The 17,594-nt window shown below is 33.2% G+C and overlaps 1 protein-coding gene across 2 annotated transcripts in view; it reads left to right on the top strand.

The window, feature by feature from the left end:
- Positions 1–17,594, top strand: part of RICTOR (RPTOR independent companion of MTOR complex 2) — a 99,614-nt gene that overhangs the window by 57,532 nt on the left and 24,488 nt on the right. For both annotated transcript variants that reach the window (XM_053914465.1, XM_053914457.1), the window contains exons 10-26: positions 684–751; positions 4,792–4,874; positions 6,674–6,761; positions 7,309–7,399; positions 7,512–7,578; positions 7,706–7,786; positions 9,436–9,536; positions 10,694–10,859; positions 11,169–11,270; positions 11,394–11,440; positions 13,427–13,562; positions 13,936–14,135; positions 14,914–15,040; positions 15,413–15,577; positions 15,749–15,825; positions 16,252–16,330; positions 17,346–17,455. In XM_053914465.1, the coding sequence (XP_053770440.1) occupies positions 684–751; positions 4,792–4,874; positions 6,674–6,761; positions 7,309–7,399; positions 7,512–7,578; positions 7,706–7,786; positions 9,436–9,536; positions 10,694–10,859; positions 11,169–11,270; positions 11,394–11,440; positions 13,427–13,562; positions 13,936–14,135; positions 14,914–15,040; positions 15,413–15,577; positions 15,749–15,825; positions 16,252–16,330; positions 17,346–17,455 (1,788 nt within the window). The remainder of the gene's footprint in view (positions 1–683; positions 752–4,791; positions 4,875–6,673; positions 6,762–7,308; positions 7,400–7,511; positions 7,579–7,705; positions 7,787–9,435; positions 9,537–10,693; positions 10,860–11,168; positions 11,271–11,393; positions 11,441–13,426; positions 13,563–13,935; positions 14,136–14,913; positions 15,041–15,412; positions 15,578–15,748; positions 15,826–16,251; positions 16,331–17,345; positions 17,456–17,594) is intronic.

The following is a 17,594-nucleotide window of genomic DNA, read 5'->3' as shown; positions in this document are numbered from 1 at the left end:
CCTGGTTCCTTGCTGTCAGCTGGAGCCTACTCTCAGCTTCTAGAGGCCAACCTCTTTCTTTGCCACATGGTTCCCTCCATCTTCAAACAGGAGGAATTCCTCGAATCCTTGTGCTTGAATCTCAGACTTACCAGCTAGAGAAAACTCTTCAGTCAGATCAAGTCTACCAATGATCTCCCTATCTTATGGTCTGCTGGGCTCTGTAACATAAACATAACCACTGTCACAGCAGTAAAATCATACACATAAGATCCACAGATTAAGACATGGAATCTTGAGGCAATGGGGGTATTTAATTAGAGTTCTGACAGAAATGCTTATTAAGCAAGCTGGTATTGTCTGCCTAGTGCTCTACTAAAAGTGACAATGAGCTAGCTAAGAATACTTTTTTAAAAGAGCAGGAAACGGAACTAAATAGAAAAGTCAAAATATATATCTTATTTTAAACTGTGTTAATGGATCCTTAATTGGAAGGGGGTCCTTATATTATTGGGTCCTTCACTTTGAGACAGATCTGATCTTTGTTTTTTTAACACATGTAATTTCCTGTGTAAATACTTAAATGTTAACTAATGATAGTGCTCATTCTGCTAGAATATCAGGAAAAACTCACTTTTTGTTTTAACATTTTATTCTTTTCTTTGACCTCCCCACCCCTGCTGCCATTCACGTACCACACCCAGAGAAGACAGAGAGGCAAGGTTTCTAGCCAGTAAAATGGGAATCATCGCAACATTCCGGTCATGGGCAGGTAAGTCGTGTACTCTGTGCTGCTGTATAACATTCTCGTATATAAGAAAAACTTCACCGTGCTTTCAAATGTTAAATTATTATTGCAGCATCTAGTCTAGATGTTATTCTAGTCTTACCTTACATGTTATTTTTAGAGCTAAAGGGATTTGTACAAAGTTATTAAAATTGTTTGTAAGTCTATATACTCATGATTACCTGGCCAATTGAGAAAGTTAAATATGATCTATACTTTTATTACCTAAAAGTATAATATGTCATTAATACTAAATAAGCCGCGTAGGCCATTAGTACTCTTAAATTTCTTTAGAAGGATTATGCATGTTTTATCTTTCTGTGGAATAAAAAGCAAACATTTTTCTTAAAATAATGCCACCAATTATATTACTAATTACCTTCTTCCTTCTTGACTTTGTAGAGTAATTTAAGGAATATCATACAAAGGAGTGTAGCAGTAAGCAGAACTAGAAATTTTACCTAAACACTTCTATGTATCTAGATAACCCTAACTAACAGATATGTTTTTCATGCAACTTACTCTCCCAGCCATTGGCCCCTGGCCAGTGTGTTTACAGGGACTTCCTCTGACCTCTCCGAGCTTTGGTGAAAGCTCCACTTGTGCTATGCGTACCTGATGGCTGCCGATTTCCCTTACCCTCATGGATAACCTAGTATTTACAAGGGCCCAACGATCACACATTCTTTCTGATACTTAACCAGCCTCCACACACTATTGCAGTGTAGAAACCAACGCAGCCCTCCTGCCAAGCCTAGCTGTCACTGCCCTTGCTGCAGAACTCACTGTCACTATTTTCTATAGCTATGACTGTCATCCTTTACCATCCTTCAACTTCCTTGCCATTAGAGCTGTTCCTGTCTCACCAATTCTCTCCAGCTCTAACCACCAGGACAGCCTACTTACTATCTTCTCATTCTCCCTCCAGGCTCTACTCACCCTGTCACTGTTGCTGATCGCTGCTGTTCTCTTCTCTTGCCTCTCTTAAACGTTCTTTCTACCATGCTTCCCTTTGTCCTGTGGCCTTTATATACTGATCCATCATTAGAAACGGGTACTATTTATGAGATAAATAAGCCTTTTTATATTTGTAATGTTATTTCTATTATATATAATAGATTTCAAAATCCAAATAACTCATTGACAAATGAACTCTGGAACACAGTGTCTTCAGGAGCTGCAACTTCCTCTTTTCCAAACTATTAGTGTAGAGTATGATCTGTAAAGACTGTATCTTAATCTATAATCTCTCACATTACATCAAACATCAAAGTTTGAGAAATACCGATATAAGTGCTTAAAAGTGACAGAACTTCAGAGTTCTATATGACTTTTTAAAAACATTACTCCAACATTTTATCATCAAAAACTTCAAATGTACGGCACAATTATACAGTGCACACCCATATACTTTCACCACCTAAATTTTGCTCTGTTTACTTCATTGCTTATTTGTTCATCTGCCCATCCCTCTGTGAATTCATCAGTCCTCTTACGTTACTCGAATGTATTTCACAGAAAGTTGCGTATTTTAGTACTCTTGACTCCTAAACACTTGAGCATGCACTGTTACCTAGAGTTCAATATTTGCTTATGGCCCTGATTGATTAATTTTGTTTATTTCTGTAGCTTTGTGTTTTTAGGTAAAATTTCCCCTTACATCACGAATCTTGAGTTTGTTTGATGAGTTTGACAAATGCTTACACATGTGTATCCAAACCTTTTACAGGATACAGAACACTACCACCACCCCAGAAGGTTCTCTCATGCCCCTCCCTGGTTAATCCCTAAGCCAACACCCCTGAGAAGCAACCATTGTTCTGTTTATTTTCATCAATGTCAGTTTTGCCTGTTCTGACTGAAACTTCATATAAGTGGAATCATAGTATATTTTTGCTTTTGTGTAAGGCTTTTTTTTCACTCAGTTTGATTTTGAGATTCATTCATGTTGCATATACCAGTAATGTGTTCCTTTTTATTGCTGAATAGTAGTATTCCCTTGGGTAAATGTATCACAGTGAGTTTGGTTCTCCTCCTGTTTGTGAACACCTAATCTGTTTTCAGCTTTGACTATTGTTAATAGGGGTGCCATGAGCAGTTTTATGCACTTCATTTTGAAGATGTGAACTTTCATTTCTCCTTGGTAAACACCCAAATAGAATTACTGGGTAACAAGGTGGATTTATGTTTAGTTTTACAAAAAATTGTCAGTCTTTTTCTCAAAATACTTACACTGTTTTATACTTCTGTAATCAATGTATGTGAGTTCCAGTTGCTCTGCATCCTTGTCAGCATTAGTGGTGTTGGTCTTTAATTTTAGCCAATTTGCTGGGTGTGTAGTGGTATCTAATTGTCAGTGAAATTTGCATTTCCCTAATCACAAATTATATTGAACACTTTGCTTATTGACTATTCATCCATCTTCTTTTGTGACATGATATTAATATGCTTAAAATTATTTGATTCAGTTCTCTCACTTAAAATTTTGATCCATACAATTTATTTGACCCATACAATTTATTTACACAGTTACACTCTTCTGTGCTAAAAATTAAATTAGTAAACTTTAAAAAAAAATTTATTGATTATGCTATTACAGTTGCCCCAATTTTCCCCCTTTGTCCTCCTCCACCCAGTAGCCTCCTTCCTTCCAGCATCTCCCCCATTAGTTCATGTCCGTGAGTTGGGCATATAAGTTCTTTGGCTTTTCCATTTCCTGTACTACTTTTGACATCCCCATGTCTATTTTGTACCTATCAATTATGCTCCTTAATCCCTGTACCTTTTTCCCTATTGTCCCCTTTTCCCCATCCCACTGATAACCCTCTAAATGATCTCCATATCTGTGCTTCTGTTCCTGTTATGATTGTTTGCTTAGTTTGTTTTAATTCATCTGTTGATAGTTGTGAATTTGTTGCCCTTTTAATGTTCATAGTTTTGATCTTTTTCTTAAATAAGACATTTTTAACATTTCATGTAATAATGGCTTGGTGATGAACTCCTTTAGCTTTATAATGTCTGGGAAGTACTTTATCTGCCCATCCATTCTAAATGATAGCTTTGCAGAGTAATCTTGGTTGTAGGGCCTTGCTTTTCATCACTTTGAATATTTCTTGCCAGTCCCTTGTAGCCTGCAAAGTTTCTTTTGAGCAATCAGCTGATAGTCTTATGGGCACGCCTTTGTAGGTAACTCTCTGCTCTTCTCTTGCTACTTTCAAGATTATCTCTTTATCTTTAACCTTTGGTATTTTAATTGTGATGTGTTTTGGTGTGGTCATCATTGGGTCCAACTTGTTTCAGACTCTCTGCTTCCTGGGCTTGGATGTCTATCTCCTTCACCAAATTAGGGAAGTTTTCCTTCATTATTTTTTCAAATAGGTTTTCAATTTCTTGTTCTTTCTCTTCTCCTTCTGACATTCCTATGATTTGATGTTGCTATGTTTTAAAGTTGTCCCAGAGGTTCCTAAGTCTATCCTCATTTTTTAAAATTCTTTTTTCTTCCTGTTGTTCGAATTGAGTGCTTTTTCTTTATTTCATTTAGTATAACCTTCATTTTTTTCCTTACGTTTTTGCTGTGTTCAGTGAGTTCTTTGTGCATCCTCATCACCAGTGTTTTGAACTCTGCATCTGATAGGTTGGTTATCGAAACTTTTAAAAGACTAATTCCAAGCAGAGTTGTTCACTTTAGTTTAAGGAAGCATTAAATAAGGGAGAAAGACCATTGTCTTACTCTCTCCAGTATTTTTATTTCCTGAGAATCACTCATCAGTAATGAGAGTTGTAAGCAGTCATATACTATAAACTTTTGGGGTATGAAACAAACAGAAGAAGGAAGTAAAATAAAATTATTTGTAATCTCTAATCAGTAGGCAGTTCAGAGAATGTTTGAAATAAAGTATCACTTGTGATACCCAAATGATACAATAGTATAGTTTAACTTGGAAAAACATCACAGATTTTTATATTATGGATATATTACTAAAAAAAATTTTGAAATTCAATGATTTTTAAAAAATTTTCTTTAGGTATTATTAATTTATGTAAACCTGGAAACTCTGGCATTCAATCTCTAATTGGAGTGCTGTGCATACCAAATATGGAAATAAGGGTAGGTAAAAATTTTGCTGATTATGAAAAGCTTATTTCAGGTGATGCTTTTTCCTCATGAATTGCTAATCTGTATCATAGAGCATTTAAAAAATACATAAATATTTACAACTTAGTTGAATCTTAAAGATAATATAATCATTAGAAATACTGCTGTTAGGAACTGTGGCTATACTAAAATTGGATTGAAAATATGAAGTTAATTATGCTTTGTTCATTACATATGCAAACAATACAGAAAGGCATTTTCATTGTAAAAGGTTCAAGCAATATGGAATTATATTTAGGAAAAAGTAACTAATATTTATGCATCTTCAGACTCTTAACATGATTTTATAATATAAGTGGTTTTGATTAAAATTGGGTCCTGTATATATGTATACAGGTGTGTGTATATACGTGTGTGTGTGTGGTGTCTGGAAAAATTCTAGCTAGTGTGTGTGTGTGTGTGTGTGTATATAGTCTGTCTGGAAAAATTCCAGCTAAAATTCCAGTCAATACAACAAGAACAATTTGCGCGACATCAATATAACCTGACAGCCCAGGAGAACAATGGCGACTTCACTGTACTAGTCAGGGGGGTGGTAGACGCTATTGAGTGAGCATGTGTACTGTGTGGCCGTTGCATTCAAAATGACTTAGCGAGTAGAGCAACAAATCTGCATCAAATTTTGCCTTAAATTTGAACATGCTTCTGCAGAAACTATTTGGATGATTCAGAAGGCCACAGGTATGGGCAACTGGTGATTGGCAGCATCATCACAACGTGCCCACTGATACATCACGTCTTATGCAGAGTTTTTTTGGTGAAACATCAAATCAGCCAGGTGACTCAGCCCCCCACAACCCAGATTTGGTACCCTACGACTTCTGGCTTTTCCCAAAACTAAAATCATCTTTGAGAGGGAAGAGGTTTCAAACTGTTAATGAGATTCAGGAATATATGATGGGGCAGCTGATGGTGATTGGGAGAACTGTGTGAGGTCCCAAGGTACCTACTTTGAAGGGGACTGAAGTGTCATTGTTCTGTGTATAATGTTTCTTGTATCTTCTTCAGTAAATGTCTCTATTTTTCATATTATAAGACTGGATACCTTCTGGACAGACTATATGTACATATATGCTTATTTATTAGATGTATTCATAAATTATTAATGCGTAAGAATTCATATTATATAGCCAAAACAAATTACCAAATGGAAATTGGAGGGAAAAATTAACTTTTTCTTTTCCCCTTCAGTGTGTTTTAATTTTGTTCAAAGGAACAAAATATTTTTTTCTTGTTTTTTGTTTATATAAACCAAATTTGGAGTTGAGCAATATTATTAGAAAATATTAGCCAGGGGTGCCTCACTTCAAGTATAAACTAAAAAGCATTTAAATGATGGAAATGGAAGGATGTGGTTATAGGTGGAAAGATCCAGAATCGAGCAACTAGAGGTTGAGACAGTTCAATTGACTTCTTACTAAGGAGTTGATGAAATAACGTGGCCTTTGGAATCTGACTGACTGAGGTTTGACTAGTTTTATTATTTATAGTTCTATGACCTTCAGCATACTACTTTTAACCTTTAAATCTGTTTCTTCACATGTACAATGGGGTTACTAAAGATTTATTGAAAAGATTAAATCATGTATGCAGTAAGCATTTAGTAATTAATTTTTTATTGAGTATAGCTCAGAAATATATATTAGTTCTGTTTTTTTCAATTTTAAATTTGGGAATAAGATATTCATAACATCTTTAAGCAAATATTTTTTCCAGAAAAGTAAATGAACTGTATTTATTTGCACTTGTAGCGAGGTCTGCTTGAAGTGCTTTATGATATATTTCGTCTTCCTCTACCTGTTGTGACTGAAGAGTTCATAGAAGCACTACTCAGTGTAGGTAAGTATTGAAGTGTATTTGCATTTATTCAAATGTTGTAATTTTTAAAATGGTACACCTAATTGAAACACAATCCTGCAAAGGAAAAATACTGAAGTAAATGTTGAATATGATTTTCTTTTATTATTGCATCATGGTGACATGAAATTGATATAGAAATAAAAACTGCAATAAATTTCTAAAAATAAATTTTTAATTTCTTTTTTGTCACCCTGTCTCTTGCAAATAAGCAATGAAATTAATAGAAAGATGGACCAAGGAAGGAAGAGGAGACAATAAGAAATTTGTGTAATTCTCAAATTAGATAATCTAATTCTTGTCTTATTTTATTTTAGTCAAATGACCCCAAAGCCCCAAAGTAAAGTTAGATTTTGTATACATTTACATAAATCTTTTTTTTCTGTATGCATTTTTTAATCTATTTTTTTCGTAACCAGTATTTAAAAAGATTATTCATAGCCTGGCTATCTGGTAGTTATATGCACTTATCTAAAGTGTTTCAGTAACATCTAATTATCTTCTAACTACCTAATTTTAACTATTTTAGATCCAGGTAGATTCCAAGACAGTTGGAGGCTTTCAGATGGCTTTGTAGCAGCTGAGGCAAAAACTATTCTTCCTCATCGTGCCAGATCCAGGTAGAATTTAGATACGTAAATGGTTCAAATTTATTACAATTACTGTTTTTATGTTAAATTACATAATATATGGAATAGTATTTAAGTTGTTTCCGTGCGATATTTATTACAGGCCAGATCTCATGGATAATTATTTGGCATTGATACTTTCCGCATTTATTCGTAATGGACTTTTAGAGGTAAGACTCACAAACCTCATTTTGTTCTATTTTATTTCCTCTAACAGAATTCTTTCAGAGCAACAGACATTTGTGTAAGTATGTTCATGTATACTATTTTGTGACTGGTATTTTCTTCTTTTCAAAGGGTTTGGTTGAAGTGATAACACACAGTGATGACCTTATCTCAGTGAGAGCCACCATCCTTCTAGGGGAGCTTTTACACATGGTGAGCTGACCAACTCCTGATCGTGTTTGATGTCATTAATATTTTAACTTATGAAATAGGTTGTTTTAACAATGGTACTTTGTATTATCTTGAAAAATAAATACATGTTTTTGGATGTATATCTTTTCGTTACAAAGAACCCTTGATGCCTTATATATTGATATAGGCTAGTTTTAGAAATGAAACAAATATAAAAAGTACAAAGTACCAAATAAGGATTTTTGTACTTTCAATGTTGACAGTTTGAGTCCTTTAAATCTTAATCTCTCTTAGAGAGACTTTCTAAGGAATTATAAAACTGTAGACACTACTTCAGTCAGCTAGGAATGGCATATGGCAGTCAGTGCCTGAGTTTTAGAGAACTCTGTGCAAAAGTTCAAATTATACCTACCTTGTGCAAACACAGTCTTCTCTGTAAACGTACCTGTTGAGGTTCGTGGGGTGGGAATCTTTTTTTTTTTTTACCATGATTTTGTGACATCAATAATGTATGGAAACAAGGAGCTAGGAAAGTGACCTGATCATCGTAACACCCAGTACATCAAACAGTGAGGAAGCTTTGCTTGTAAGATAGAAGTTCATATTGGTAGGTTACCTCTTAGTTAGTAAAATACTAAGTAAAAAGAACTATTTTAAACTCAGTAAGGAAGAAGTAGCCCAATGGCAGGTCAATTTCATTTTAAAATTATACTATCGCTTGCTATTACTGGCAGAGTGTTTGTTTTAGTTATTGTTTTAGCACTCAACCTCCCCAGTTGTTTTATTTTGTTTTTTACCCCACATAGCAGCTGGGCTGTGTTGAGTAAAGTAAAGAGAATTAAACAGTTCAATGATAACTGTCTTATTTATCAGTAAATTATTTTAGCCACTTGCTCTGTTCTTCAGCCCTTCTATGAAGGAATTAAGTAATTTTGCAGGTTCTTAGGCTTAATTATTTTTTATTTTAGTTCTTAAGATATCATTTCCTGTAAGCATATTAATATCCAGAACTATTTGCTTTTATATGAACGAATCACTTTTTTTCTTTTCACCTACACACCAGAATTCTATGACTCTCTTGAAATATAAAAGTACTTTTGAGTAGTACAGTGGTGTTTGTTAGTTCATTACTTATTACTCTTATATCTTCTGGCTTCCACATTTAATTAATTTAGTTGTCTTCACCGATAAAAGCAGATTGAGTGATAGAATTTTGTTTGGAAAGCAAGAGTTAAGAAATTTCTTATTTTAAATATTACCAGGATATGAGACAAACCTGTTTTGAGAAAGTGGTTTTTAAAACTTAAGAAGTCAGTTCATAAGTTAAGATATTGTATCTAGCATTTTAAATATTTTAATGTAAATTACATCTCTGGATCTAGGTTTTGTTGTATTGTTTTTTGAGATCATTTAAAGATTGAGTTCAATTATATACCACTTAAAAATTATAATTTAATGTTATAATAAACTGAAATTTAGTTTTATTAATGTGAGTCTATTTGTTACATCTTTGTTGAAAGTAGGTAAGATAAACTTATAAATATGTATTGTAAAGTAAATCATTAAGTTAATTTCATGAGTAAACCCTTTAAGGCTTTTGTATTTTAACTGTAGATAATCTAGAACATAAAATATTTCTCAGCTCTCAAAAAGGTTGTGTTTCATTTTAGGCAAACACAATTCTTCCTCATTCACATAGCCATCATTTGCACTGCCTGCCAACCCTAATGAATATGGCAGCATCCTTTGATATCCCCAAGGAGAAAAGAGTGTAAGTATCAGAGCTCTGGGAAGATCTGTGCCTGGTATCTTTAATACCCAATTGGATAACCCTCTCTTCTTTTTAAATAGTAGTATGAATAGGTCGTGCTTGGAAATTCTTCCAGGGAAACCATACAGATAAGAGGAAAATTTAATAGTTTTGCTTTTTATAATTTGTATTTTAGGCCACAAAATAGTATAGCTTAGTAAAATCAACTCTTTCTAGCATGTTTCTGGACAGGGGCATCAACTTTCTACCAAATAAATAAAAATGTTGGTTGTGAGGTTTTGGGACTATTTTATGTTATGAGCAGCAATTAAGGCTTATTTTTAATGTTTAAATTATTTCAAATGAATAAAGCACAAAGATTAACAGTGTTTTCTTTTATGTGTGGGGTTAAAAATTAATGTTGGAATTTCGTAGCCCATACTGTAGGCATTGAAGTAAGCTAAACTCTGAAGGAAATATTGCAAGTACAGAATCTATAAACAAAAGTTTGGTAATATAGCTATTGCTTTGCTGGAATTCCAGTTCTAATAACAAAATATAATATATAAGGTAAAGGTGGAGGAGCTTGATTGGGAAGGGCTAGTAGGCGTCTTCATTTGGTAAAGATTATGTCTAGGCCAGGGGCGTCTTTTTTTCAGGTATGATTTTTAAAAATCTGTATTTTTGGACCTCATATATTTTTGTAATGATAGTAAAATATAGTTCATTGGCCATTCAAACTATGAATTTTTGTTAACAGTTGATAGTAATACTCTACTTATTTTAATTCTGTCAATAAAAATACTATTATTTAACAAATGGATGTAGTATAAACTGAGGGCCTCACAGGCAATCTCAGTCCTGACTCTAGGCTTATGTTAGTGATGGTAACTTTCAGCTTCTATTTCAGTAATTTCATAATGGAAATGTATACTTTCCCAAAGCCTGATAGACTTAAATTTTCTGGATCAGTTTATGGCCATAGATTTCTTCATACGTTTCAGCAGTGTTCTTAATTTCTTTTTCTTTGTGGTTTCAAATTTGATTAAATAATTTACTTTTTAGAAACAATCTCTATACTTGAATTTATGCAAGTTTTAATAGAGTAATTTACCAGAGTGATCTTTTTAATATTATGCTAGCTTACTACAGTATTAATTGAAATTTTTTCTTATTAGGCGAGCCAGTGCAGCCTTGAACTGTTTAAAACGCTTCCATGAAATGAAGAAACGAGGACCTAAACCTTACAGCCTTCATTTAGACCACATTATTCAGAAAGCAATTGTAACACACCAGAAACGGGATCAGTATCTCAGAGTTCAGAAAGATATATTTGTTCTTAAGGTACTGACACAAAATCGCAATTTTTAACTTGGTTTCTTAAGTATGCGCATACTTGCTTAGATTTTAGTATGCATATACTTACTTGACTTTTCAGTTCATTTTATTCATGCCTATGGATTTTCAGATGGCTTCCAAGTTTTATAATGATTAGGCAGTTCAGAGCTGTGTCTTTGTAACTTCAAAAGTTAAAATTTTCATAATCCATTATTAAGTGAAAAAATATTTTCTTTTGTTTTTAAAATTTAAGCATAGTTTTCTGATTTGAGACAATTTGCCTTAATTGTCCTTATTACTTTCTGATGATTTTAGGATACAGAGGAAGCTCTTTTAATGAACCTTAGAGATAGCCAAGTCCTTCAACATAAAGAGAATCTTGAATGGAATTGGAATCTTATAGGGACCATTCTTAAGGTATGACAAGGTGCTTCTTGGTAAATGACTTGATTGTCTTCATTTTATTATTCATTTTAATTCATCATAATTTTGTTTGACATTGGTAAATACATTATAATATAAATATTTATGTTTTTCTAGTGGCCAAATGTAAATCTAAGAAACTATAAAGATGAACAGTTACACAGGTATGTAAGAACTATTTTGCTTTTTAAATGTAAAGACTTAGCTTTGAATTATACCTAATCTGTTAATATTCAATGTTTTAAAGATACATACATACATACATTATAATAGTTGGTATTCTATACATAAATACAGATGCTCCTCGATTTGTGATAGGGTTACATCCCTATAAACCCATAGTGTCATAAGTTGAAAGACAAAAATTCTTTTAATGCACCTAACTTACTGAACATCATATCTTAGCCTACGTCAGACATGCTCAGAACATAATATACAAAAACTCTGGCAACACAGTGTACTGTAGAGGGTCAGTTGTTTACCCTGGTGATCACATACCTGCCTGGGACCTGTGGCTTGTGGCCACCACCCAGCATCACAAGGGAGTATCGTACTGCATATCACCAGCCTGGGGAAAGTTTACAGTTCAAAATTTAAAGTACAGGTTCTACTGAATGCTTATCTCTTTCACACCATTGTAAATTTGAAAAATTCTTAGTCCGAGACCATCTTTTTATACAATTTTATGTATAACCTTATTTTATAACCAGAAAGTATCAGTTAATTCTCTTTCTAGTTATTTAGTTTTGGAACAAATGAAGTACTTAAGATAAAAGTTTCTCAAATTGGGTAATATCAACCCTGTAGTAATCTTACCCTAATGTATGAGGATGGCATAGTAAGGACATAATGTTTCCCTCCCAAAATGATGGCCATTATTAGTAGTCTACTTCTACTTCCATTTGCATCTGATTTTGAAGGGTTAGCCATTCTTCCTTCTCTTTACACTCACCTTCATCAAGTTAATGCTCTACACCTTCCACAAAACATGCAAATATTCATAGCAAATATAGCATTTCAAGCTTTTATGCATTTTACTACATCTGAGTGAGGTAACCAACCACCAGTATTGATCTCCTTGAAGAAGTAAAGAGGGCCTTTATTTCATGATTTTTATGTTTGTTTTTTTTAATATTTTATTTACTTAGTTTTAGAGAGGAAGGGAGGGAAAAAGAGAGGCAGAGAAACATCAGTGTGTGGTTGCCTCTCACACACCCCCTACTGGGGACCTGGCCCACAACACAGGCTTGTGCCCTGACTGGGAATTGAACCCATGACCCTTTGGTTTGCAGGCCAGTGCTCAATCCACTCGACCACACCAGCCAGGGCTACTTCATGGTTTTGATTGTATTTATTAACTTGTGATATTTTACTTACTATCTATTGAAATTGGAGAAATATATAGATCACATAAATTACTTTGGACTAAAGAAGCACAGCACTAACTTTTATCCTCCTTGAGAGCAGAGATGATGTCTCATTCACCTATGTTTCTCCAGCTTCTCTCTCACTGGCACCTTTGTTAGATTGGATTATAGTGAATTTAACTAAGTTGAACTGAATTAAATGGAAGCTTAGAACATAGTGTTGGAAACTATAACATTGAAATACCACAAATTATGTTCATTGCTTCATAAATTCAGTTGCCAAAAATTTACCTGCTGTTTTTATACTTGGCTTTTTGCCCAATTGTGAAAAAAAAAGACAATTATAATGTGATAACATACTTACAATGATCTAGAATAAGATTATTTTATGTAGTTATGGTACAAAGTTTTTATAAAATGATAGTAGAAGAAAATTTATGTCCAGATGACTTTCTCGAATTTATCCAACCTTATCTTCCAGCTATCTTATATCTGCATCTTTCCTGCTAGCACCTTTGTTCTCCACAATTTATTTTAGGCATTGCACTGTAAAATTCTTATTTTACACAGATATTCTTTAAGATGAAGGGGTTCGAGGGGATTTTTTTTGTTGTGTGTGTGTGTGTGTGTGTGTGTGTGTGTGTGTGTGTGTGTGAAATTTCTTGCCATTTACCTCAATGGGTTAGACCTAAAACATTCAAAACTTTATTATTGCTTAAGGTATGGTTAAGATTCTAAAGTAATGGTTCGGTTTCTTTGCTGCTAATTTTATTTTGATCTTAGGTTTGTACGAAGACTACTTTATTTTTACAAGCCCAGTAGTAAATTGTATGCCAACCTGGACCTGGATTTTGCCAAGTCAAAGCAGCTGACAGTCGTGGGCTGCCACTTTACTGAATTTCTTCTTGAGTCTGAAGAGGTAATAAGCACTTGGAATATTTTTCAGAGCAAATCTTTTTCATTAAATTTTCTCCCTTTTATTTCTGAGTATGCATAAACTATATTTAGAAACATAGGGAATGAGCACACCTAGATTGAATCCTACTTTTGTGACTTTGGGCAAGTAATTTGCCTTCTGGAACACCTGGTTTTCTCCTTATTAAATGGAAAATAACACCATCACCATGCAGCATTGTGTCTGATGGGATTAAAAACAGCAGGTAGTCAGTGACTCATAATCTGTTATTAGTAACTTCATCATTATTACATTTTGTGGACTTGATTAAAGTTAATTTTTCTAATTGTAGTTACTGAGTGCTTTTCTAACACTATTACAATATATTTGCTTTTAGGATGGGCAAGGATACTTAGAAGATCTAGTAAAGGATATTGTTCAGTGGCTCAATGCCTCATCTGGAATGAAACCTGAAAGAAGTCTTCAAAATAATGGTTTATTGACTACCCTTAGTCAACACTACTTTTTATTTATTGGAACACTTTCTTGCCATCCTCATGGAGTCAAAATGCTGGAAAAATGCAGTGTATTTCAGTGGTGAGCATCCCTAGATTTTTTTTTAATGAAATAATTTAATAACAGACATGACTATTAAAGGATAAATGGTAATCATCAAAAAAAATGACTAGTTTAATGGAAGACCTTATTTTGGGTGTTTGACCAAAGGTTTAGTATCAGTATTGGGCATTTTTTCAATTTATTTATTTATTTTATTTATTTTTACGTTATTTGTTTTTGTTTTTTATTTTATTGAATTTTTTCCATTACCATTTATCCCCCTTATACCCTCCTGCAATCACCACACTGTTGTCAGTGTCCATGAGTCCTTTTCTTACAGTATTTTTCCAATACCATTTGTCCTCCCTATACTTTCTTCTACCTCCTCCTTTCCCCCTGCAATCACCACCATACTGTTGTCCATGTCCATGAGGCCTTTGCAACAGCATGGTTGGACCTGGAGAACATTGTGCTAAGTGAAATGAACCAGTCAGAGAAAGTCAGGTGCCATATGATTTCACTTATATGTGGAATCTAATGAATGAACTGAACTACAAGCCAAACAGAAAGAGACTCCTAGATAGAAAGTAGGCTGACAGCTCTGGAGGGGCATTTGAGGGGAAGGAGGGATCAAGCAAACAAAGAAAAAAGAGAAAGAATTCGTGGACACAGACAACAGTGGTGATTCTATTTTTGTTATTATATGCTTTCTTTTAGAAATGCCTGTTTATATTAGGAATTTAAAAATATTTAGCAAATTAACAAAGTGGTAAAATAATTTCTAATAATCTTCATTATTTTCTTTCTGATTTTTTAGTCTCCTTAACCTTTGCTCCTTGAAAAACCAAGATCACTTGCTAAAACTGACTGTTTCTAGCTTGGACTACAGCAGAGACGGGTTGGCCAGAGTCATCCTTTCCAAAGTCCTCACGGCAGCCACTGATGTGAGTATAACAGCAATAATAGTATATTTTTTATAACCAGGTAATTCCTTATATTATAGATTTCAGCCAAGTAAAATTAATTATAAATTATAAGATTATGGGATGCAATTTGAGCTTACTATAAAATTTTAGTTCCTCAAAAGAACTCCATATAGAATTCTTATTTTTATATAAAGAGGAAGAAACAGCTAGATAGAAACAGAAGTATTTTATTTTACTAGCACTAAAAAAAGTATTCAGATAAAAGGTTACATCATCAATTCCAATTTTTTGCCCTTTTCAAGTAACAAAACTATCCCAAAACAAAGTAAAATGGCTATTCGTGATGAAGTTTGTAGGGTTTTTTTTTAACATGTTCGTTTGTCTTTATAGGCCTGCAGGCTGTATGCAACAAAACACTTAAGAGTATTATTGAGAGCTAATGTTGAATTCTTCAATAATTGGGGAATTGAATTACTAGTGACCCAGCTACATGATAAAAACAAAACAATTTCCTCTGAAGCTCTTGATATCCTTGATGAAGCATGTGAAGACAAGGTGATGGTTCATAATTTTCTAATAAAATAGTCACACATCAGTTTTTATTAAGTATTCAGTTTTAATAGAAAACTATATGAAATTATAATGTACATGTTATGGGTATTTTGAAAATAGAGAATTTACTATCTTTGTGCAATTGTTAATTTACCTAATAATTATTTATTTTAGGCCAATCTTCATGCTCTTATTCAAATGAAGCCAGCTTTATCCCACCTTGGGGACAAAGGTTTGCTTCTCCTTCTGAGGTAAATTTTAAGTAAACTTTTCTTATGGTTATGTTTTCTGTTGTGCTCTGTCTATAGTGTATGTTCAAGCTGGATTCCGGTCTGAAGAAAAAGTACCCTCATGAGTTTAGCTGTTAAGTTCTGAAAGAGGCCTACCTACGTTAGAACCTTGGACTCCTTTAAATACTCAGTGTTTCTTGTATATTTCTGTGTCTCAGGAGCTTCAGGTCATTTTCTTGACTGATTGGATTCAAGTGTTTTTTGGAAAGATTGTGAAAATGTATTTGTAATTGAAGTTACAATAAATAATAATTGGCCTTTTTGTTTTAGGAAGGAACTGTTCCTAAAGTCTTTTCACTCCTTAAACATATTTTTTGTTTGAGATATTTTAGTCTTTAACATTTTTTGTCATACCCAATGTAAACTATTAATCGTTTTTATTTTTAGATTTCTCTCCATTCCAAAAGGGTTTTCCTATCTGAATGAAAGGGGTTATGTAGCAAAACAACTGGAAAAGTGGCACAAGGTAACTTTCTGTTGAATAAGGTTCAATTTGTATGTTATCTTGAGAGATGGATTTGTGAATTTGGAGGATTTATGACATCATCAATATTTTGAAACTAAAGATGTTAAATATTTAAATTTTACATGAAGTCTTAAATTCTATATAATTGTATTTATATTTATTCTTTTTTAAACTATAGTTATTTGATAGTGAACTACTGATTTTGTGTATATCCTATGGACATTTAGACCATATCATTCTCTTCAGTGCCTACATAGTATATTATTATATGAATGTACCTTAATTTTTATAGCTACTCTTGTATTGATGGGTATTTATATTGCTTACAGCTTTTTAATTTTATAAACTGTGTTTGCTGGATATTCTTGCATATATATCTTTCCATACTTCACAAGTACGTCTATTGGATAAATTTCTAAAAGTATAATTGTGAGGTCAAAACATACATGAATTTAAAATTTTGATAAATACTGCCCAACTGCTTTCTGAAGAGGTTCTACCAATCTCTTCTAAGCACTTTGAAATGAAGATCTTTTGCAGTGAAGATGGCAGTGTGGTTGACTAAATGTTTCCTATGTTTTGGTTGGAAACATTTTTTACTTTGACCTGATTTACATCAGTGGGGAAAAATACTTCTTACCAGAGGTGCTCAAATGACAGAACTCAGTTGATTTCCTTTTTAAAATTTCTTGTGAATATCTTCAGTGCTTAATATTAAGAAGCTAGTTTTGTTTTTTTTTTTTCCTATGGGAAAAGGGATTAAAGTAAGATGAAAAATTATTAACTTATATGGACTCCATTGAAAGTGAGGGTGGGGAATATAAGCAGAAATATTTTGGGTGTGCTAGAACATTTGCATTCATAGTACCTTGTCTACCCTTTTCAGAAATTTCTTAAATTTCCTAAACATTTATTTTTCTCATATTTATGCTCTAAGATTTGCTAGGTACCTAACATATTATAAAGTTAGTGAATTTATAGTACTGTATACAATTAAAGCAATATTATCTTCCAGGAATATAATTTAAAATATGTCGACTTGATTGAAGAACAACTTAATGAAGCACTTACTACTTATCGGAAGCCAATTGATGGTGATAACTATGTTCGTCGGAGTAACCAAAGGTACCATCCAGTTAATGGAATAACTTAATGTTGGTCCTCAAATAAGAAATTTAAAACCAGTTTGTAATAAGTTATTTCTAAAGTTTCCTGAATACTTGGATATTCTGTTTCTTATACTGAAAAAGGAAAAATCTTCCTA

The sequence above is a fragment of the Desmodus rotundus genome, chromosome 1 (assembly GCF_022682495.2).
Source record: "Desmodus rotundus isolate HL8 chromosome 1, HLdesRot8A.1, whole genome shotgun sequence".
In the NCBI taxonomy this organism is placed as follows: domain Eukaryota; kingdom Metazoa; phylum Chordata; class Mammalia; order Chiroptera; family Phyllostomidae; genus Desmodus; species Desmodus rotundus.
The sequence above is the reverse complement of the archived record's forward strand: the minus strand, read 5'-3'. Positions and strand labels throughout refer to the sequence as shown.